At 52.9% G+C, this 21,771-nt stretch overlaps 1 protein-coding gene across 2 annotated transcripts; it reads right to left on the bottom strand.

Moving 5' to 3' along the window:
* Nucleotides 1-1,083: 1,083 nt before the first annotated feature.
* Nucleotides 1,084-20,637, bottom strand: POLR2A (RNA polymerase II subunit A). 2 transcript variants are annotated; one of them, XM_059906559.1, is made up of 29 exons: nucleotides 20,461-20,637; nucleotides 14,940-15,072; nucleotides 14,659-14,795; nucleotides 14,393-14,566; nucleotides 13,918-14,199; nucleotides 13,434-13,595; nucleotides 13,105-13,325; nucleotides 12,400-12,532; nucleotides 11,790-11,914; nucleotides 11,490-11,700; nucleotides 10,760-10,969; nucleotides 10,509-10,677; nucleotides 10,225-10,319; nucleotides 9,876-10,079; nucleotides 9,498-9,720; nucleotides 8,867-9,050; nucleotides 8,320-8,491; nucleotides 8,121-8,226; nucleotides 7,825-8,030; nucleotides 6,271-6,495; nucleotides 5,879-6,125; nucleotides 5,482-5,582; nucleotides 4,425-4,529; nucleotides 4,149-4,331; nucleotides 3,670-3,873; nucleotides 3,296-3,482; nucleotides 3,072-3,185; nucleotides 2,772-2,921; nucleotides 1,084-2,669 (listed from the first exon to the last, which is right to left on the bottom strand). In XM_059906559.1, exons 1-29 carry the CDS (start codon nucleotides 20,551-20,553, stop codon nucleotides 1,513-1,515), a joined length of 5,913 nt encoding a protein of 1,970 aa, XP_059762542.1. In that variant the 5' UTR covers nucleotides 20,554-20,637; the 3' UTR covers nucleotides 1,084-1,512. The 2 variants fall into 2 exon arrangements, with proteins under 2 accessions (XP_059762542.1, XP_059762543.1); XM_059906560.1 differs by lacking the exon at nucleotides 20,461-20,637 and adding an exon at nucleotides 15,360-15,381.
* Nucleotides 20,638-21,771: the final 1,134 nt, after the last annotated feature.

Genomic DNA, 21,771 nt, shown 5'->3' with positions numbered 1-21,771 from the left:
TCTCACTATTGCGGCCTCTCTTGTTGCGGAGCACAGGCTCCAGATGCGCAGGCTCAGCAGTTGTGGCTCACGGGCCTAGTTGCTCCGCGGCATGTGGGATCTTCCCAGACCAGGGCTCGAACCCGTGTCCCCTGCATTGGCAGGCAGATTCTCAACCACTGCGCCACCAGGGAAGCCCCATGTGGGCTCTTCTAGTTGCAGCATGCGGACTTCTTAGTTGTGGCATGCAGGCTTCTGACTTCTTAGTTGTGGCATGCAGGCTTCTTAGTTGCAGCATGCGAACTCTTAGTTGCACAGGATGCATGTAGGATCTAATTCCCTGACCAGGGATTGAACCTGGGCCCGCTGCATTGGGAGCAACAGAGTCCTACCCACTGGATGACCAGGGAAGTCCCCATGTTACTTTCTAAACTATCCTTTGAAATATTTCAGGGAGTTCCCTGGTGGCCTAGTGGTTAGGATTCTGGGCTTTCACTGCCATGGGCCTGGGTTCAATCCTTGGTCAGGGAACTGAGATCCTGCAAGCCACATGGCCAAAATAAAAAAAAGGAACTAATGAAACAAAATATGAAATGGCCAACTGAAAATAGCAAATTATCACCAAGTTCTTTAACTTCAGCTTTAATACATATCCTAGTAACCATAATCTTCTCATTGTTGGTTTGAGGCCAAAACAAAGACTGATTAGAAGTGACTTGAGAAACAGGTAGGAAAAATACCCAAAGAAAACATGCCTCCTGGTGGTGGTGTTAAGGGCAATAATTTTTCTGCTTCTGTACTGCACCTTTCTGTACTTTTCTAAATTACATATTATGATAATCAGTAAAATCGGTTAAAAAGATGTTATGTCAATATTGCTTTAATGCAGGACAAGGCCTCTATCTGTTCAACCACAAAGCCGGGACAGAGCAAAGCCTGGCACAAAGTAGGTGTTTGTTCGGTGAATGTACTGTCTGTGCTCATTTTCCTGCCCCTGCCCCATTAGCAGGGATCAGCTAAAACATGATAAATGGAAGAGCAGCCCAGGCAGGGAGTAGGGGCCTGGATATTCTTGCCTCCTAATAAAGCACTCAACAGCCACACTTCTGGTCAAAATTAGTAAACTTTATTTCAACTTCAAAAAGTAACAAACAAAAGGCAGCTTTCGCTTTGTTCTTCCAGAGGATCAGATGTAACGACCCAGAGCAGGAATTACCCCAAAAAAGTTAAAATACCCTTTACCCCCCGAATCAAGCCATAGGCAAGGAGGATCCTGGATCTGGGGACAGGCCTCAGGTAGGTAGGGCAAGAAGAACACCACTGCAGGCGAGTGGGTTCTGAGACGGCACAAGTGGAGAACAAGACAAAAGCCCCGGCAGAAATGGGACCAGAACCTCAACAGGGAACTTTGTCACAAGGAGCTATGTACAAGGGAGCTGGACCGGGGCCTGCACCCCACAGGGGAGGGGAGGACTGCGGAACACGCTGAAGCCGCCCTTCACCTAGCCGGGTGCCACTGCGCACTGCTCACCCTCAGTTCTCCTCATCACTGTCATCGGGACTGATGGCTGGGCTGGTGAGGCTATAGGTGGGGCTGGTGGGTGAGTAGCCAGGGGAGGTGGGCGAGTAGGTCGAGCCTTTGGGGGAAGTGGGCGAGTAGGTGGGGCTGGTGGGCGAGTACTTGGGGGAGGTGGGTGAGTAGGTGGGGCTAGTGGGTGAATACTTGGGGGAGGTTGGGGTGTAGACCGGAGAGGTTGGTGAGTAAGTAGGAGATGTCGGTGAGTATTTTGGAGTGGTGGGCGAGTAGGTGGGGCTGGTAGGAGAGTACTTGGGGGAAGTGGGCGAATATTTCGGGCTGGTAGGTGAGTACTTGGGAGAGGTCGGGGTGTACTCCGGTGAGCTGGGGCTGTAGGAAGGACTGGTTGGGGTGTACTTTGGCGAAGTTGGGCTGTAGCTGGGCGAGCTGGGGCTGTAGCTGGGTGAGCTCGGGGTATAGGTGGGAGACTGTGGTGTGTATCGTGGGCTCGAAGGGGAGTAGCTTGGTGAGGTCGGGGAGTAGCTGGGTGAAGTCGGAGAGTAGCTTGGAGAGGTTGGGCTGTAGTTGGGGCTCGTTGGTGTGTAGTTGGGACTAGTCGGTGAGTAGCTGGGGGATGTTGGGCTATAGCTGGGTGACGTCGGGGTGTAATTGGGACTGGTTGGAGAATAGTTAGGGCTGGTGGGTGAGTAACTTGGGGAAGTTGGTGAGTAGCTTGGTGATGTCGGCGAATAGCTTGGAGATGTCGGCGAGTAGCTGGGTGAGGTGGGCGAGTAGCTGGGTGAAGTTGGCGAGTAACTGGGTGAGGTGGGCGAGTAGCTGGGAGAGGTGGGCGAGTAGCTAGGTGATGTGGGCGAGTAGCTTGGGGAAGTGGGCGAGTAGCTGGGCGAGGTCGGGGAGTAGCTGGGCGAGGTCGGGGAGTAGCTGGGCGAGGTCGGGGAGTAGCTGGGTGAGGTCGGGGAGTAGCTGGGCGAGGTCGGGGAGTAGCTGGGTGACGTGGGGCTGTAGTTGGGGCTGGTTGGAGAATAGGATGGAGACGTAGGGGAGTAGGAGGGTGAAGTGGGGGAGTAAGAGGGACTCTGGGGCGTGTAGCCCCCAGGGGAGCGGGGCTCGTAGGCAGGCGACGTTGGGGAGTAGCTGGGAGACATGGCACCCCCTGTGGGAGAGAAGCAGAAAGGCATTAAGTGATGGAGAGACTCACCCAGAAGGAAGATCAAGGAGGAAATGAACTTGGCCTTGACAGACAAGGACAACTCACCTGGTGAGGGGATATACGGGCTTGAGGGGCCAGGGGAGCCCGGGGAACCCGGCGTGGGAGACCAGGCCGGGGAGTAACCAGGGCTGAAGCCACTGGCATCTGAAGCAGCACTGGGAGAGAAGCCTGCTGCCCCCGGGGTCATCCCGCTCCCTGCGAAGTGAGAGAAACGTTAGTTAAAACCAGAGCTGGAGCCCAACACGCTCCCAGAGCCCCCAGCGTCTCCACATGGGGACGCCTCATGAGGCCAGCCCACCGCCCTCCGAATCACCCAGAGGGCTGTCTTCCCGGCTGGCCACTCACCAACACTGGGGGACCAGGCGCCGTAGGCTGGGGTTGCGCCCTGGTTCCAGGGTGTCATGGCTGGAGAAATTCCTCCCATGGGACTGGGGGCCGAGCCGAAGAACATGCCGGTGGCTGCAGAGAGGCACACAGTGACCCACAAAGAACAGCACCGCGACTGGCCGCCGCGCCCACACGCATCCTCCCCACCGCCCCACCTCCTCCTCGTAGCCCCTTGTACTCACGTCCGGCAGCCCCCAAGCCAGGGATGTTGGTGGGGATCTCCATGCCATACTTGCACTTCTCTGCATCGAGCAGGAGGTCAAAACAGCCAGTGCCGGCTGGAGCCAGCTGGCCCAGCATGATGTTCTCAGACACCCCCTTCATGGGGTCGCTCTCTCCATGTGCAGCTGCTTCCATAAGCACATCCACCTAAACCTCAGAAGAGGGGGCGTGCCGTCAGACCCCGCCCCACCATGTCCCACCATTGTTACAGCCACCCACCCAACAATGGAACCGCACCGAGGCCCATCACACACAGTGCAGGATGCCCTCTTCCCACAGCAATCCCTCCTCCCTGCTCTCTCTCCTTCCACCCGCACAGAACTTCTGCCATTACCGTTTCCTCAAAGGAGCACTTCATGAGAGGTCCGGTATCCTGGCGGTTGACTCCGTGTCGGGTGATGGCCATCAAGTGGCCACGACAGGTCATGGTATCACACAGGAGAGCCAAGTGCCGATAATTGACGTAGGAACCATCGAAGGAGATGACATGGTATAGCTCCCGCTCCAGGGCCTTCCGCACGGCTTCTATGCCCAGCACCTGGCATGGGGATTGGGGGGGGGGGGGGGAAGGGTCAAGACCGAGTAACTGCTCTCCTCCCGCTGCCGCCACCACCCAGATCCACAGAGGGACAGTCAGGAGTCAGTGAAGCCCAGACGCAAAAGTGGATTCAGGCATAAAACCACCTGACCAACCCCTCTCCTGAGGGGAGAGCACGGACCGCAACCACTGTCCGAGACCTAGGGAGGAGGCCTTGAGCCAGAGGGACCCGGTAAGAAGGCTGAGCTCTGGGAAGAAGGCTCTGAGGGGCTCACTGTGAAGATCTCCACGATGTCGTTGGACGTGGTGCGCACAGGGTCCACGTCCTTCTCGCTCAGCACCCGCATGAGGCTCACGCCATCCGTCTCCAGGATCCACTCCTGCAAGGCCTTGAACTCCCCGTCCTCTGTGATGATGATCTTCTTCTTGTTGTCTGTCTGCGGCAAGTGCATGTACACCTGCAGGGGGACAGAGCGAGCTCAGGCTGGGTGGTTGGGGGTGGGGAGGGAGGGAAGCGGGGGTGGACGGGCTGCAGGGAGGGGACGGCTGACCTTGCTGATCTGCTCGATGCCCTGCAGGGTCATATCTGTCAGCATGTTGGACTCGATGCAGCGCAGGAAGACGTCGTCATCCATCTTGTCCACCACCTCCTCTTCCTGCAACAAGAGCGAGTCAGCCCTCCTAGGATCCTCCGGTCTCTCCCCGCCCTCACCCCAAACCACAGCCTGACCTGGAGAGCCAGGTGTGGCCCAGACCTGCCCTCTTCAGTTCCAGTGAGGTTACTTTCTATCGTGTTTTTACGATGGTATTTAAAAAAACCTCAGAAAAGGCAGCCACACTCCACCACCTTAACACGATTCCCACTCTGTGTGCGTGCTCCAAGGGCTGTAACAAAGCGCACAGCACCTCTGCTCTCGTCCTGGCACCCACCGAGCATTCGCCCGCCCACTAACGCCTTGACGTGTGATCTCTAATGGACGTGTATCCACACATTCTTATCTACTCTCCTCCAGTTCAATAGTAAGTTCTGAGTTTTTATTATTAAGGTATCCACATCTGCTGAACAATTTTTTAGGAGCCATGCCCAGGAGTGAAGTCACTGATCAAACATTTTCCTGGGTCTTGTTTCACCCACTGTCACACCACTTTCCCTAGGACACAGCAATTCCTACTGTCCGACCTGCCCTCACACAGGAGCCACAGGGAGGAGAGAGACAAGTGACCGGGCTATGGGACACCCCAAATCAACACCGTCTGTTTTGGGGCTTTTTTTTTTTTTGGCCGCACCCCGCAGCTTGCTGGATCTTAGTTCCGCGACCAGGGATTGAACATGCGCCCTAGGCAGTGAAAGCGTGGAGTCCTAACCAGTGGACGGCCAGAGAATTCCCCAACACCGTCTGTTTTATCTATATGGCTGCTACTTCACATTTCAAAGATCTTTTGCTGCTAAAAGTTTTGCAGATCATTGCTACCCACCCTCCCCCCATCTCTACTTTAGGTGGTGTGACTGGCACTCAACGCTGCTTTCATTTTAATGTTTTTGGTCAGGAACCAGATTTAACGGTTTTCTATGTCTGACGTATAAATTTCTGCTTGGGTCCCGTTTACCTCTTGCATCTTGTTTTCATCACTGTTCATGATGCGGATACGAAGCACCAGCTTCTCTGCATTATCATCGTTAAAGATGCAATTCAAGTCATCACCGAAACCTGGGAAAATGAGAACAACTGCAGCTGCAGGACTGCTTCTGCTCATGGCTCATCCACAGCTCTCCCCATATGGGCTCTCTTCCGGCTTTCCCCTCCTTCCCACAGAACCCTTCTAGAAAGAGGGAGGGGAAACGATGAGAAGGAAAAAGCAGTGCAGAGGGGACCTGGAGAAGAGGTGCCCTGGAGGAGCAGAGCCAGTGAGTGGAAGGTGGTGGGTGTGGGCGCCCTGTCTGGGACGAGAGCACGGGGACAGCACAGGGAGTGCGGGGAGCCCAGGCAGGACCTCCCAGCCTCACCAGCGTTGATCTTTTCGGCAATCTGCTCCATTGTCAGCTTCCGATCAGTCATGTGCTTCCGGTCCAGCTCCACCCGCAAAAGCCAGGGGGAGATTCGGGCCACATCAAAGTCAGGCATCTCGTAGTAGACATTCACCCACTCCTGATCCTCTGCCACCACCGTGCTCTGCGGGTTGGGGTCATAGTAGATGGCCGTGTTGGCAGTCACCTTCCTCAACGTTGTATGTTCCAGGCGGCACAGAATATCCTGGGGAAAAAAAGGGATTCGTGACAGGCATTTGGGTGGCTCCAAAGCCTCTTCAAACCCACCTGCAGAGGGACTGCCAAACCCTTTACTTAAGGAAGGAGTCCCCTCCTCCTCCGGCCAGGTAGCCCGTTACCCTAAGCCGCACCTTGGCTCTCTCAGCATCGCGAGCAGACTGGCCCAGCAGGAAGACAGTAAGTGAGGGGGTCTTTGGCTTCTTGGAAATGTTGATGAGCTCCTTAAGTCGGGGCACACCCAGCGTCACATTCTTGGCGGACACACCAGCATAGTGGAAGGTGTTCAGGGTCATCTGGGTGGCAGGTTCTCCAAGGGACTGTGCAGCCAGAGCTCCCACCATTTCCCCAGGATGGGCCTGGGGAGTAAGAAGAGCTAGCCTCAGAGAGCAAATCCCTCCCACTGGTGAATGAGAGTGAGACACTGTCAGGGCTGGGCAGAGGTGTCTGGAAAAGGCAGAGACTTAAATAAATCAGGGTCTTATTTGATCATCCCCTTCCTCAGACGGCATTTCAATTTACACCCGCCATTTAGCCCCCGCCGTGCTGCACACCCAGGAATAGGGCTATGTCATCTAAACCCCACATTTCCAAAAGTACTGGGTGCTAAAGTTACAGGGTAAATATTCATTTGATAATAGTCTTCTAAGTGGGAAGCTCCCCAATGCATTATTTTAATTGAGATATAATCACATACCATAAAATTTAATCTTTCTTTTTAAAGTTTTTTTTGACATGGACCATTTTTAAAGTCTTTATTGAATTTGTTACAATATTGCTTTTATTTTACATTTTGGATTTTTGGCCACAAGGCATGTAGGATCTTAGCTCCCTGACCAGGGATCAAACCCACACCCCCTGCAGTGGAAGTGCAAAGTCTTAACCACTGGACCTCCAAGGAAGTCCCCAAAATTTAATCTTTTAATTGGAATCATATAGTATGTAGCCTTTTCAGACTGGCTTCTTTACTTAGTAATACTATTTAAAGTTGATCACTGTCATTTTTTGTGCCTTGACAGCTCATTACTTTTTACCACAGCATAATATTCCCTTATCTTGTTCATCCTTCACCAACGGATGAACATTTAGGTTGTTTCCACTGCTTGGCTATTATGAATAATACTGCTCCGAACATCTGTGTATGGGTTTTTGTGTGGACATGTGCTTCCTATTCTCTTGGACATATTCCTAGGAGTGAAATTGTTGGGTCATATGGTAACTCTATGTTTAAACTTTTGAGAAACTGCCAGACTGTTTTCCAAAGCAGTTGCAACATTCCCACCAGCAGTGTATGAGCGCTCCAATTTCTCTATATCCTCGCCAACACTTGTTTATTTTTTCTTTTAGTCACCCTAGGGAGCATGAAGTGGTATCTCATCGTGGTTTTGAACTACATTTCCCTGACGGCTACTGATATTGAGCATCTTTTCATGTGTTGGCCTCTTCAAGGTTCACTTTTTGTCTCTGCAACATGGGACTAACAGCCCCTCTCCTACTAGGGTCTTCTTAAGACTGCTAAGGAATAAAGGTATAAAGCCTCCAACACAGGACTTGGTTCACAGCAGTGTCTCAGTGAATGAGATCTATTATTATGCAATTATGGGCAGAGGTGGGCTGTTCTCAGAGCCCAGAGAAATCAAAGGATCAGAGGACAGAACCAAGGCTGGGGTGAGGAGTACAACACTCACAATGGCTTGGTTGAACTTGGACTCGATCTCTCCGAGCAGCCAGTCGAAGGCCTCTCCGCTGAGCCGAAACTCCTCAGCCATGCGGCGGGAGCACAGCGTGGACCGCAGGTGGATGTTGAAGAGCAGGGTGGCGTTCTCCTGGGCCTGCCGGCTCAGTGGGTCGTCCCCATTCACAATCACCAGCTTCTTGCTCAGCTCCTTGACACCTAAGGGCCAAACGAGGGATGAAGAGGTTGTAGACCAGGACGCTGCTAGCAGAGCCTGCCTGGCCTGGCGGTCCTGAGGCAGGTACTCACCCTCTACCACCTTGATGGGGTGCAGGTCAGAGGGGAGGCGAGGGTTGATGTGGAAGATCTTCTGAGCGTTCCAGATCATGCGCAGCAGGTTACAGGGGAGGACAACCTGAGGCAGGAGGGAAGGAGGCAGGACCCCAAGTCAGGGACAGCCATGCAGGGCCAGCACTTCTCCAGCCCAGCCCTTCCCGCCCACACGCACCTTGCTGTCACCAGTTGGGAAGATGACCCTGAGCACCTCCCGGTCCTCACGCATCCGCTCAAATTCTCGCTCCAGCTCGTTCTGAATGTGTGCGTTGCTCAGCACGTCCTTCACCACGTCCTCCTGCAGGGTGCGCCGCAGGGCCCTCTCATTGGTATAATCAAAGCGGAACCTGCAGGTGACAGGGGTGGAGTCAAGGGGCAGGAGGGCCCTGATCAAGGAACAGTGTGAGGCTCCTGAGGTCTGCAGCCCACAGAAACAGGGCTGTGAAGAATCCTGGGCGGGGAAACACAAGATCCAGACCCAAGGATGTCCAATGGGACTTGAGCTTATGCCCACCCCTCTGTACAAAGTGGGGACGGGTCTCAACTCTGGTCTCCATCCGTCCTCTCCCATCTTGCAGCTGCTGCCAGATGGGTGGGGAAGAGGCGGTATAAGGTCCACTGCAAGACACAGTCCAGGTGATCTCACCGTGTTGGGGGAGGAGAACCCCTACAACTCTGGCCCTGAGCAAGGGGCAAGAACCACCCGCCTGCCGCCTCCTCACTTCTTCTCGAAAGCCTTGTTGGAAGGCTTGAGGGTAGCCAGGTTCTGGAACTCAACGCTCTCGCCCGCCAGGCCGTCTTCGCCATAGCGCAGCTGTACCACCTGATTGATGGAGTTCCGCACGGTGGCATCATACTTCACCATCACCGACTCCATGGATTTGATCAGCCGCCGCTGGATGTACCCTGAGGGGGGAGGGAATCAACTGAGGGACCCAGAGCAAGAAGAGGAGCCTCCCTATCTCAGGACAAGACCTGCTGGCCACTCTGGTCCTCAGGAGAGCCAGCTAGTAGCCTATCATCCCCAAGGCCTCTCAGTGAAAGCCATGCCCACCACCAGATGGACCCAGGGCCCAGTAGAGACCCTTAGGAAACACCGTCCATGTGATAGGTCAGGAGCAGAGACCCTGAGGCTCTAGCCCTGCGTCATGGAATGCTGCACGGCAACCAGAGCAAGAGTGTTTGCCTAACTCTTGACCTTTAGTCTCTATTCTTTCCACAAAGGTCAAAATTACTTCTCTGTGGATAGAAGACTTTAGTCTGAGAACCCCGCTCAAACTCCCCAGGGGCTTCTCTGCCTGCGGTCCTCTCTGGGACCAGCCCGTGGAAGGGCCCTGGATCCGAAGTCCTCACCAGTCTCAGCAGTCTTGACAGCTGTGTCGATGAGCCCCTCACGACCCCCCATGGCATGGAAGAAGAACTCGGTGGGCGTGAGGCCGGCCAGGTAGGAGTTCTCCACAAAGCCACGGCTCTCAGGCCCATAGTCATCTTTGATGAAGTGAGGCAGAGTCCGGTGCTTGAACCCAAACGGGATCCGCTTGCCCTCCACGTTCTGCTGCCCGACGACAGCAATGACCTGGGGAACAGAAAAGGTGGTGTGCATCCAACTCCCTCTGCCTTGAGAATGAGAGTTCCCCATACTTTTCCCCCAACTCCCCCAGCAGCACACCCCTTCCCTCCTCCTCCCCACCTTCAGTGTGGCCCCAGTTCTGGAAAGACAAGGCTCCCCACCTGGGAGATGTTGATCTTGGAACCTTTAGCCCCGGACACAACCATTGACTTAAAGTTGTTGTATTCAGACAGGGATTTCTGGGCAGAGGAGCCAGTCTTGTCTCGGGCATCGTTGAGAATGCGGTTCACCTGGTTCTCAAAGGTCTGCCGCAGAGTGTTGCCCGGGGTGGGCTCCAGCTCGTTGTTATGGGCCTTCTCGATGACCTGGGTGCACAGGAGGAGGCTGAGTTCTCAGGAAGACGTCAACCTCTTCTGGTCCCCGTCTCTCTAATCGCAATGTCCCCTTCACTCCTCAGTTCAAAGCCACTGAGAGCCTCTTACTCAGTCTTTGCCCAGCCTTCCCTCTCACCTCTATTACATCCTGCTTGGCCTTCTTAATAGTGTTCTGAATGTCTTGGTAAGTCTTAGAATCAGCAATGGAGTCCCCGATGCCAATGGTATGACCTAGAAATAAAAAGAAGCATCAGCAACACCTTCTTTGGACTCCCAAGAAACATGGGATGGAATCACAGCCAAGAGAGTAGATGGAGGGACACCAAATCCAAGGGGGGGAAGAGAAAGGGATGGAAGAAGAGCAGTAAGAAGTGAGACGGACAGGATTTATAGAGGACTTGGTAGAGCTCCTAGGCTTACCCTCAATGAGGAGCCAGTTGTTAATGACAGTCTGAATGTTGGAGTAGAAGAGGCGGGTGATGTCATGACCCATCTCTAGGTAAGAGATGTGGACCAGGGAGCCAGCTGATGTGCCCAAAGACTTCTTACACAGGATGCCCATGATCAGCTCCCCGTTCTCCACCACCACCTGCAGAGAGCACCATTCACAGCCCCTGCTGTGGCTTCCATGTCCAAAGCCCTTCCCCACACATCCAGAAGCCAGGCCCTACCTTGGTGTCCCCAGGAGAGATGTGCTTGTAAGGGCCACTATCCTCATCGTCGGGATGGGTGCTGTGGGTGCGGATACAGTTGATGTGGCCGGGTATGATGAGGGAGAAGATCTGCTTCCCTGTCCACAGGGGCCGGGGCTTCAGGATGGCTGGCTGTGGGACCTTGCCGTCCCACGTGGACAGGAACATCAGGAGGTTCATCACCTCCCCCTGGAGAAAAAGAGCAGGAAAGACAAGAAGTCAGAACTGGAGGTCTCACCTCTTGGGAATGTCAGGGGAGGCCTTGCTGCCCAAAGGGGAAAGCCAGACTTTGAAGGCAAAGAGATGGCAAGAAAAGTGTTTTCCAAACTATTACTAAAAACTTAACTGTGATAGTGAGACTTTGGGATTTTTTCTTTAAACGATAAGTACAAATTACTTTTAATAATTAGAAAATAAAGAGAAAGTAAAAAAGAAATAAACAGAATTTCAACGAAGTCTTATTTCTCTCTTCGCCTTTACTTTCCAGATGATACCTAAATTTACATGACATTTTAAGAAATTAAATGGGGAGCTAAAGCCATACACCATCTTTGGCCTCGATCTTTGCTCACTCCCTTTCCTTCTGCTATCTCACATACAGGTTAGCGCAGAGCAAGTCAGGGCATAAGTCACTGCTCCTCCCCCCATCCTTGCTGTGCTGGGCCCCTGCCCACCCAGGCCAGGTTTCCCCGAGCCAGGGACCACACACCCGCTCCAGGAAAACGTCCCTCTTGGTGAATTTGCGCACTGCGGTCAGCGTGTCCTGCACAATGCCCATAACTGGGCGATTGCTCTGGGGGGTGACAATCATGCGTGGCACCATGGCGAGCTCCTGGATCTCAGCCCGCGTCTCCAGGGACTGTGGCAGGTGCAAGTTCATCTCATCCCCATCAAAATCGGCATTGTATGGAGTTGTCACACTAGTCAAAGAGGGAAGTGAGTTGGAAAGATGCCACAGTGAGACCCAGGGAGCAGCCCAGCCCAGCCCAGCCCCAGCCGGCGGACTGACCTAAGATTCAAGCGAAAAGTAGACCAGGGCAGGATGCGAACCCGATGTCCCATCATGGACATTTTGTGCAAAGTTGGCTGCCGGTTGAAGATAACAATGTCCCCATCGCACATGTGCCGTTCCACCTGAGGAGGTGAGGTGTGGGAAAACCCTCAGTGAAGGAGGTATGCTAAGAATGAAGTGATAGGGGACCTAAGATGCTTTGAAACAGACGACACTGTGGTGTTATTTCACTTGAAACGCTTATCAACCACCAGCTTTGGGCCAGGCCCTGGGCTAGATTCCAGGCTATCAGAGAAAACAAAGACGTAGTCCCCAGACCTCGGGAAACTCAGCTGGGAAAGAAAACCGCGAGAGACTCCGAACATGAAGCCTTCTGCTCTGTTCCCCCCGGACCTCTTTCTGCCCCGTGTCCCTCTTGCTGCCCGTGGGCTTACGTGACCCCCACCTTGAATGCCAAGGGCTGGCAGCTACAAGCTTGCCTAGGACAGCAGGAGTCTTTTAAGCTTGGATTCTAATGAACAGGACAGCCTCAGACGGCCCACTCCAACTGGCCCCCAGTCCAGAAAGCTTCCTGCTCAGGTAAGAGAGGCCCTGGCCTATTACATGCCTTATAGCCAGTCTGCAGGTGAAGGTCACTGGGCTTGGGGTGGAAACGCAGGTCAATGCGATCACCGTTGTCCCGGATGATGTACTTGGCCCCTGGGTACTGGCTGTTCCCCCTGCGCACTAGTTCCTGAAGTCTAGGAAGGAAAGGGATGCAATGAACAAAATGCTTCCCAAAAAAGCCCTCGTTGCCACCCTCACCCCAAAGCCCCAAGTGGGAACCCAAACTTCTAAACTTCGACACTTGGGACTTCCCTGGTGGTGCAGTGGTTAAGAATCTGCCTGCCAATGCAGGGCACACGGGTTCGATCCCTGGTCTGGGAAGATCCCACATGCCGCGGAGCAACTAGGCCCGTGCACCACAACTACTGAAGCCCACGTGCTCTAGGGCCCGGGTGCTGCAACTACTGAGCCCGCATGCTGCAACTAGAGAAAGCCCGCACACCCAGAGCCCGTGTTCCCGCAACAAGAGAAGCCACCGCAATGAGAAGCCCGCGCACCGCAACGAAGAGAAGTCCCCGCTCGCCGCAACTAGAGAAAGCCCGCACGCAGCAACGAAGACCCAACGAAGCCAAAAAGAAATTTTAAAAAAACAATGATAATAATAATAACAATAATAATAAACTTCAACACTCTCTTCTTCTTGCTCCGAGCCCATTCCCCCCACCCTCCCCGACCCCTCCAGGCAGGGCTTCTGAACTGAGCACACCTGTCAATGTTGAAGGGGGTGACGATCTCCGCAAAGGTCATGTTGGCGGCAATGGAGCGAGGCACGCCAACCTGGTCAATGGAGAGGTTGGGGTCGGGGGTGATGACAGTGCGGGCCGAGAAGTCCACCCGCTTGCCCATCAGGTTCCCGCGCACACGGCCTTCCTTGCCCTTCAACCGCTGCTTCAGGGACTTGAGGGGACGCCCAGACTTCTGCATGGCCTGTGAGGAAACGCAGGGTGGGGGGCACCCCAGCAGTCAGCACTGGCCCCCCCCCGGGGCCCCCCCCCTTTCCTCCAGGCGCAGGGCACAGGGAGCCCGTCCACTCACACGAGGCAAGCCAGGCAGCTCGTTGTCCACCATGGTGGCCACGTGAAACTGGAGGAGCTTCACGTCCTCAGCGATGACATGCGCGGCTGCGCCGTTCTGCTCGTTGCGCCGAAGCTGATTGTTGATCTTCACGATGTCGGCCAGCTTGTGTGTCAGGTCATCCTGAGGCAGGAAGTCAGAACCATCACAATCCAGCCAACCCTGAGCGCTCGGCCTGCATGTGCCAGCACGCGGTGCCTCTCACCCTCCCTTCACACCACCCTGGGCGGCAGCTCCGGGCCCTCGGTTCACAGATCCAGAAGCACCTTTGTGAGCTCTAACCTCCTTAAGGGGCTCACTAAAGTTCACACAGCCAGCAAGTGGCAGGGTATCTTCAGGCGCAGGTGACCTGTCCATCACCCTCGCACGCCTTCGCCCCCACCACGGGCCTCCCTCCGCGCAGACACCTGGCCTAGCTGGGCGGCAGGGCCTTGAAGGCGCTGACCTGGTTGCGGGCAGAGCCCTGCATCACAACGGCGGGCCGCACAGAGAGCGGGGGCACGGGCAGCACAGTGACAATCATCCACTCGGGCCGGGCGTAGCGAGGCTCCATGCCCAGGACGAAGCACTCCTCATCTGAGATGCGTTTGAAGATCTCGTGCACCCGCTCAGGACTCAGCAGGATCTTCTTCTCCTGAGAGTCCTCGTTGACGTGCTTCCACTCTGCATACAGCTCCAGGCCGGAGCGCCGGATCCTGGGCTGGTACCGCCCACAGCCGCCGTGGCCCTTCCAAGGAGACAGAGGGGCCATCAGAGCCCAGAGGTCGGGCCTTCTCCCCCAACACCTGGCCGGGCCAGCCCCTCCCGCTCTTCTGTGACCTTCGGGCTCCTGCTGCTTCCACTGCCTCCCCATCTTCTACCCTCCGGGCCTCTGGGACCAGCCCTCAGCCCCTCCCAAGAGTCTGGGCAGCCCCGGCTACCTTTTCTTTGGTCAAATCCTCATCGCCCTCAGGCTGCTCCACGCCGAACTTGTTGTCCATCTCCTCCCCGCCCTCGCAGATGTTTTTGCCCTTGCAGAGGTCATAGACGTGTGTGAGCCGCTTCTTGGGCTGCCCCTTGGACTTAGCCAAAATGTCCTTGATCTTCGGGTTGTTCTGGGGACAAGGCAGAGCGGGGTCAGTTGGGGCTGCTCCCCTGCCCACCCCCCAGCAACCCGCCCCCCGGCCAGAGCCCATCTCCCACTCACAGAGTCCACAAGCAATTTGGAGCAGAAGAAGCAGACGCAGCGCAAAACTTTCATCGTCTTGACCAGGAAGCCGACATGGAACACGGGTTTGGCCAGCTCAATGTGGCCAAAGTGGCCAGGACACTCTGTCATGTTTCCTGTGGGGACATACATACAACACTTTCCTCCCAGCACTCACCTCAGAGACCAGGTCTCCAGGTGTCCACCCCCAGTCCTGGCTTTCTGTAAGGACAAGCCTCTCCCTCCCTCTAGGGTCCTGTGCTGGCCCCCCCAGCGCTCACCTGCACAGGTCTGGCACCGGCCAGTCCTCTCAATCACCCCCTGCCTCGGATCCATCAGCCCCCCAAGCTTGGGGCGGCCTCCCTCGGTGGTCTCTGGGTATTTGATGCCGCCCTCTGTCACAGACATTCGTTTCTGCAGACAAGAAAGACCAATAACAACTAAATAGGATTCCTAGTTTCCAGACTTCGTGGCTGGGGAGCTCTGTACTAAGGCCTTAAAGAACCCCAAACTACTTACAGAAGAACTAAGCAGGTTTAGCCTGAAGCGAGGGAAATGGGGGTCAGCGTGTGTGATATTTGACTGTGGAAATGCCAAAGTCAAATATCGCAAGTCAAAAGCTCGTTCCAGTCACTGTCTGAGTGGGAGGGGGCGCTCAGACTAGTGTGTGGTCAACTCTGGGCTCCGTACAAGTCACCTACCTCTAGGACTTGAACCCTGGATATCCTACTGGGTTGAATTCTAGGTCACTGTCATCTACAGAATTTAACAGCAAAAGAAATAAAAGTTGTTTCAAGAGGGAAAAATTCAATGCCTTGTTTCTTTCCCAAAGCTGAAATCGAGGCCAGAACCTCCCTGTAAGGCACCCCCATCATGACAGCCCAGGTGTTCTGCCCAAGACATGCTCCTAAAGTTAGGCACTCTTTGCCCCCATCCTTGTCACCTCCTCCTTCTCAAGGGCCTGGGTCAACCTGCACCCTTCCATGTTCAGATATTTTAGGATAGAACAGGAGAGGGGGTCGCTAGAGCAGAGGTTGTTGAAAATTATCTGGAGCAGAAGTGAACCCTGGAGCCTCAAGAGATGGAGGCAGAGCCAAGGCCGGAATCCTGGGAGAGGTGGAGCCAGGACTCAGTGGGACCAATTCAGTGGAGGAAAGGGAGGGAAGGACGGGCTCAGAAGTGGGTACAACTTGGAGAAGAGATTTCTGCTCTGAGCTAAAGGCTGTTCAAGGAAACCTCTGGCATCTTTTCACACACTGAAAACCAAGAACTTTAAAATTAGTTAAGCTTTGGTCTGCTAAACTTCCAGAGGGAAGCCCTTAGAAGAATTTAATAAAAGCTTCTATCTTAGTGTCAACTTCATGCCAGGTACCAAACGTACCTAATGTATCTTGTTTCTCTTACCCTAACCACTAACCTTCTAGGAGTGAATTCGTATCTCTTAGACATGAGAAACCTGAGGCTGTGTAAAGTGACTGCCCAAGGCCTCAATCTCAAGGAGCCTGCAGAAGTCAAACCCACCCCCCTGCGATCCCAAACATATGCTCATCCCATTCTACTATACTGCAGCAGAAACAATTACTTACACTCTAGGATTTGAAGCAGCACTATTTACAATAGCCAAGACATGGAAGCAACCTAAATGCCCATCGACAAATGAATGGATAAAGAAGACGTGGTACATATATACAACAGAATACCACTCAGCCATAAAATAGAGCGAAATAATGCCATTTGCAGCAACATGGATGGACCTAGAGATTATCATGCTAAGTGAAGTCAAAGACAAATATCATATAACATCACTTACATGTGGAATCTAAAACATGATACAAATGAACTTATTTACAAAACAGAAACAGACTCACAGACATAGAAAACAAACTCAAGGCTACCAAAGGGGAAATGGGTGCCTTGGTCTGCTCCTTAAACACTGCCACTCCCCAAGGTTTTAGCTCATCCACACTTCTCATCACACCCAAGTGTTATGCCATGATTCTCACTATTTACTCACAACAAACCTCTACCCTCCAGGCCTCACCTTTCTTCTGGACTTCGGATTAACATACTGAACCACCTACTGAACCCCCTGTAGATATCCCCCTGATAAATCAAATCCAACATGTCTAAAAGCAAACTCCCTTCTCCACAAAAATCTCTCCTTTTCCTTTAGTCCCCATCTAAGGTAGTGGAACTCAAGTCAGAAACCAACACTTACCCTTCCTTACCCACAGTCATAAAGCAGTGGAACAAGCATGGCCTGGAGTCAGAGACCTCTAATTTGCAATTCTAGCTCTGTCACTTATCATCTATATAACCATTAAGGATTTAATTAACCTGCTTAAACCCAGGATGGAATAGGTGTTCAATATATGACAGCTGTTATTATCCAATCATTCACCAAGTACAGGTTATTTTTACCTCCTGAACAAACACGTTCTTGAATCTTGCCCCTCTTCTCCATCCCTACGCCCACTGCCCTAGCTCAGGCCTGTCCTTTGTGGTATGTATCCAAGGGTTCCATGGGTCACCAGCCCTTCTCTCCTACCCATCCAGACTATGATCAGGGTGCTCTTTCTAATTTGGAAATCTAATCTTCATGCTCTCTTGTTCTCAGAATGATATCCAAATTCAGCAGGACGGCTTACAAAGAGTTTTATGATGTTTCCACCTTCCTTTCTTCCTCCACATCAGTAGCTCAGTCCCCAGCAGCCCCCCTATCACCCAGCATATGTGCTCCTCTACTTGGGGTCTTTGTACATGGGGTCTTTGTATCTCTGCTTGGGATGCCCTCCCCACAAGACAAACTGCTATCTGAAGACTCAGCTCAGGCACTGCTTCTTCCAAGAAGCCTTTCCACAGCCTCGCTAGCCAGACTGGTGAGCCCCACTCTGTGCTTCCATAATCCCTCCATCACTGCAAATCTCATAATGCAATGCAATGATCCACTGCGGTTTGTCTTCCCCATAGATTATAAGCATCTCTCAGGCAGGTAGCATTCCTCTATCACCCTGGACCCGATGGCTCTCAATAATTGTTTGTTAAACTGAACCAAACTGCCTTAGGACCCTCCATTGCAGGGAAGTGCCCTCGAAGAACTTGAAAAAAGAAAAAAAAGAACTTGAAAAGAGACAGAAGGTTGTTCGCTTACAGTCAAACCAATAATCCTCTCATAATGGATCTAGTTAGTCACTGCTGGGTGGAAACCAAAATGGTCTACAGGTGCAAGGCTAAGAGGTTCTGAACATCCACCACGCTCGTCAAGATGACCTGATGAAGTCTCAGGGAGACAGGCCTGTGGTGACTAAATTCACAAAGCTGGAACCCCATCAGCTGCATCGTGTCTGATGAGAAACACAAAGAGGGGGTTTGCTCACCGTGAATGAAACACAGAAGAGCAGGAGCAGACCTGAATCTGGCCGCCAGAAGAGTCACTAGAGAGAGGCCTAAGGAAAATAACACTCAAAGCTTCTCACCTCCCGCTGCTCCAAGTCCATGCTCACCAAGCCAGCCACCTTCTAAGGACTCCCTCTGCTTCCGGGCATTGAGACTGGACCAGGGGCTGTCCTGGAATGTTCTGGACTAACCCTCTACCATAACTTAGATTTTGAATTATACACAAACTACTTTAGCCCCCAATCCTTCATCCAAACACTGGTTCTCACTGCCCACGTGATAACAGGTTAGACACCCGAGGTCCCCCGTCCTCAACATTTATGCTCCAACCACAAGAGATTCCTCAAAATTCCTTTTCTTCCCATGCCCGCCTTTCCAACAAACTTCTATTCATTTTTAAGACCCAGTTCAAATGTCACCTCTTTATAAAGTATTCTCTAACTCTTCTTGGCCTTATCCACACCCCAGCACCACTCTTATCTCTTGCTCTACACTGATTTTTGCCCAGTATTTAGCAACTGCTAAAAACCCAGCTTCACAAAGATATGACGTCATCAGAAGGGATCTGGCGCCACCTAACGCTGAAAGGGAACTGCCCAACCTAGTAGTTCCCAGGGCATCAGGCAAACGCAGCTGTGCTTCCGTGCTTCTCTTAAAAATTTAAAATCTCTAACTGGGCCCCTGTGAGTTTGCTGCGGTGTCTCAGCAGTTTGGGAACGGGGGATCAGGGGGTTTAACCTACTGGGAAGGTCTTGTTCTATTGTAATAAACCCTGAGTTATTCAATAGAATCCTTACTAATAAATAATTAGGTGATTTATAATTTCACAAAATGTTGAAATAAAAATCCTTCTACATGTATCTTTATGTACCTGTACAATTATTTCGTTCACTCATTTATTCAAGTAACTTTTATTACATGTCTATTATGTGCCAGGCACTATTTGAGATGCTGGAGAAAGAAGTGAATACAAAGTCACTCATGAAATTTACATTCTACTGAGGAAACAAGAAAGAGAAAAACTAATCCTTTCAGGTACTGACCAGCTATGAAGTAAAATCAAGTCAAGACTTGGGGTTAGAGAAGGTTAAGGGTTTCTGTCCCTGGTATCAGCCCCCAAAAGCCTTCTGCATTTTTCAAGTGTTTTACAGTTTTGTTTTTTAGATTTCAACCTCAACCCCATCTGGAATTTATTCGGTGTGGTCTGAGTTCAGGAGGTTCTAACTCCTGACACAAGTTTCCTACAGCTGAGCCTCCTCCTCTAGCAAACTTGTCTCCATCCACAAACAGAGCCATTCAATTCCATTCTCTCCAACCCACTGGCTTCCTCCAGTTTGCTCCACAAAGGCGTCCAAAGGGCCAACAGCTCTCCCTCCTCCCTGATCTTTCCTGCTTCCATTCTTAGTTCTCCTCCCCAGCCAGTTCTTCACAGGACCATCAAAGTAGTAATTTTTTTTTAAATGTAAACTTGATATCACTCTCCTGCTTATAATTCTCCAATGACTTCCTACTGAAAATAGAATGAAATCCAGATTCCTTACCATGATCTATAATATCCCACCTGGACTGCCCACCTCATGCTTCCCCAAGAATGGTTTAATACTCTCCTCATCCACTACACCCCAGCCACCCTGGCCACCTTTCAGCCCCCGAGGCACACCAAGTTATTCCCTCCTTCAGGCACTTTGCACTTGCTCTTTCCTCTGCCTGAAAAGCTACTGACCTAGAATCTATGGCCTAGGAGACTGGCTGCTTCTTATCATTCGAGTAATGTCACCTCCTCAAACAGGCCTTCCCATACCCTGACACCACCCCATCTAAAGCAGCCTCACCTCGGTCACTCTCCATCGCATTACACCGTTTCACTTTATGCAAGGCACTTGCCCTTAACTGAATTATCCTGTTCATTCATTTATTCGTGTTTATTGTCTGTCTCCCCTGCCCCTTCCCAAAGAAAGTGCTCTAGAAGGCAGGGTCTTTGTCTTGTTCAGCTCTGCATCCCCACCGTCTGTCACGTCTATCACGTAGCAGGTGCTCAATTAATAATTGTAGAAGGGGAGGGAAAAAAATCTGGAGCTCGGCTTCTCACCCAAAGGATTGGTGTGATATCTTTTAACGTCGGTAACTGCGGTGTGGAGCCAATCAACCTTCTCGCCCTCCTTCTCATCCTCCAGCCCCTCCTGCGGCCCGGCCCCTAGCTCGGACACAGCGCTAAGCTTGCTGACCCCCTATGAAAATTTAATTCTCCTTGGCCGCGAGGCTGGACTCTGCACTGCCTTGGCGCCGCTGACCCATCCTCCCCGCCTGTCTTCCTTGGGCAGGGAAATGCGCCAAGTTTCCGCGGCGGCCGTCAAGCCCCGCCCGCCACGCGGGCGGGAGGAGGAGTGAGAGGGCAGAGCCGCTTACCAGTTCATCCGGACTGAGGACTCCGAACTGCACTCTCTTGATGGTGCGCAGCGGGCATGCGCTGTCCCCGGAGGGGGGGCCACCCCCATGCATCGCGGAGGCAGGCGCGCTGCGCAGGCGCAAACCTCACTACAAAAACCCTGCGCCGCCTGCACCTAGGTGCTCAGACCCTGCCGGGGCGGCCGCCGGGAAGGACCTCCCCGAGTTGGGAGGAAAAAGCCGGAGGAGGAAAAGGTGGGGGAGGGAAGGAGGCGGGGAAACGAAAAGGGGTGAAAGGAGCTCTCCTCCGCCTTTCCGGAGATTTTTCGTCTCCCAAAAAGAAAATAAAAAGAGGAAGGGAAAGGAAAAGGTTCTGGGGGAGGAAGAAGAGAAAGGGTAACGAATAAATAAGTAACCGGGCTCCAGAACGGCAGAGGTTACGGCAGTTTGTCTCTCCCCCTTCCGGGAGCCGCCTTCTTCTCCAACCGTCCCGGCCGCGCTCTCGGCGCTTCTGAGGAGAGAAGTGGCCGGATGACGCCCTTTATAGATTCGCCCTGGCATTCCCCCGCCCCTTCCTTTCCCGCCCTCCCTTGCGCTACGGGGTCGCCTGCGCCGGCGTGCACGGGGCGCGCGCTCGCGTCGTTGATCCTCCCTCCCCAGCTCCCTGGCTGGGTCACCTTTTGAAATGACGAAGTGGAAGGGAATTTTTTTATCCCGCCGCCTCCCTTCGCTACTACCTCCCGCCCTGAGGTTTAAGGTTTGAAGATTCGAGGGTAAATATAGGCCGCTTTTATTCTAGTTTGGCGTGTGGTTTCATTTTCAGCCAAAGTTTCTCATTAATATCACCCCCCCACACTGGTAAATGGTCTGTTCTGAGATTCGGTAATGAAGGAGGCGGGGCCGGTCGGATCCTCCCAAGTGGGTTCCCGAAGAGGGGGAGTACTGGGGCCGTCCTTGATCATGAATATGCAGTAATCGCGCTGAATATGCAAGAACAGATTAACATGGCGAGGCCGATTGCTTGTCCGGAAGTAGCTGATATCTGTCGAGCGGCCTCCTGGGGCGGGTAGGCAACTCCTAGCCTCTAATGGGGCGCTGTACGGAGCTCTCGTTCTGGATCCTCGACCTGAGCCGCTCGAAGAGGCCTCAGCTCAGAGGCCTTCTCCGGAAGGACGCTGGCCACTGTCCGGGAGAGATCACGGGACCGCGACAATCCAGGAAAAGCAGATTAGCCATTGGGTGGGACACAAAAGTCCTGGGGGACTCAGGGTCAATGCATCTGAACATTAGGAAATCCTACCCCTTCTAGAATATTTCAAAAATGGGGCGGGG

This window comes from Balaenoptera ricei, chromosome 20 (assembly GCF_028023285.1).
Source record: "Balaenoptera ricei isolate mBalRic1 chromosome 20, mBalRic1.hap2, whole genome shotgun sequence".
NCBI lineage: Eukaryota > Metazoa > Chordata > Mammalia > Artiodactyla > Balaenopteridae > Balaenoptera > Balaenoptera ricei.
This window is presented reverse-complemented; position numbering and strand designations above follow the sequence as displayed.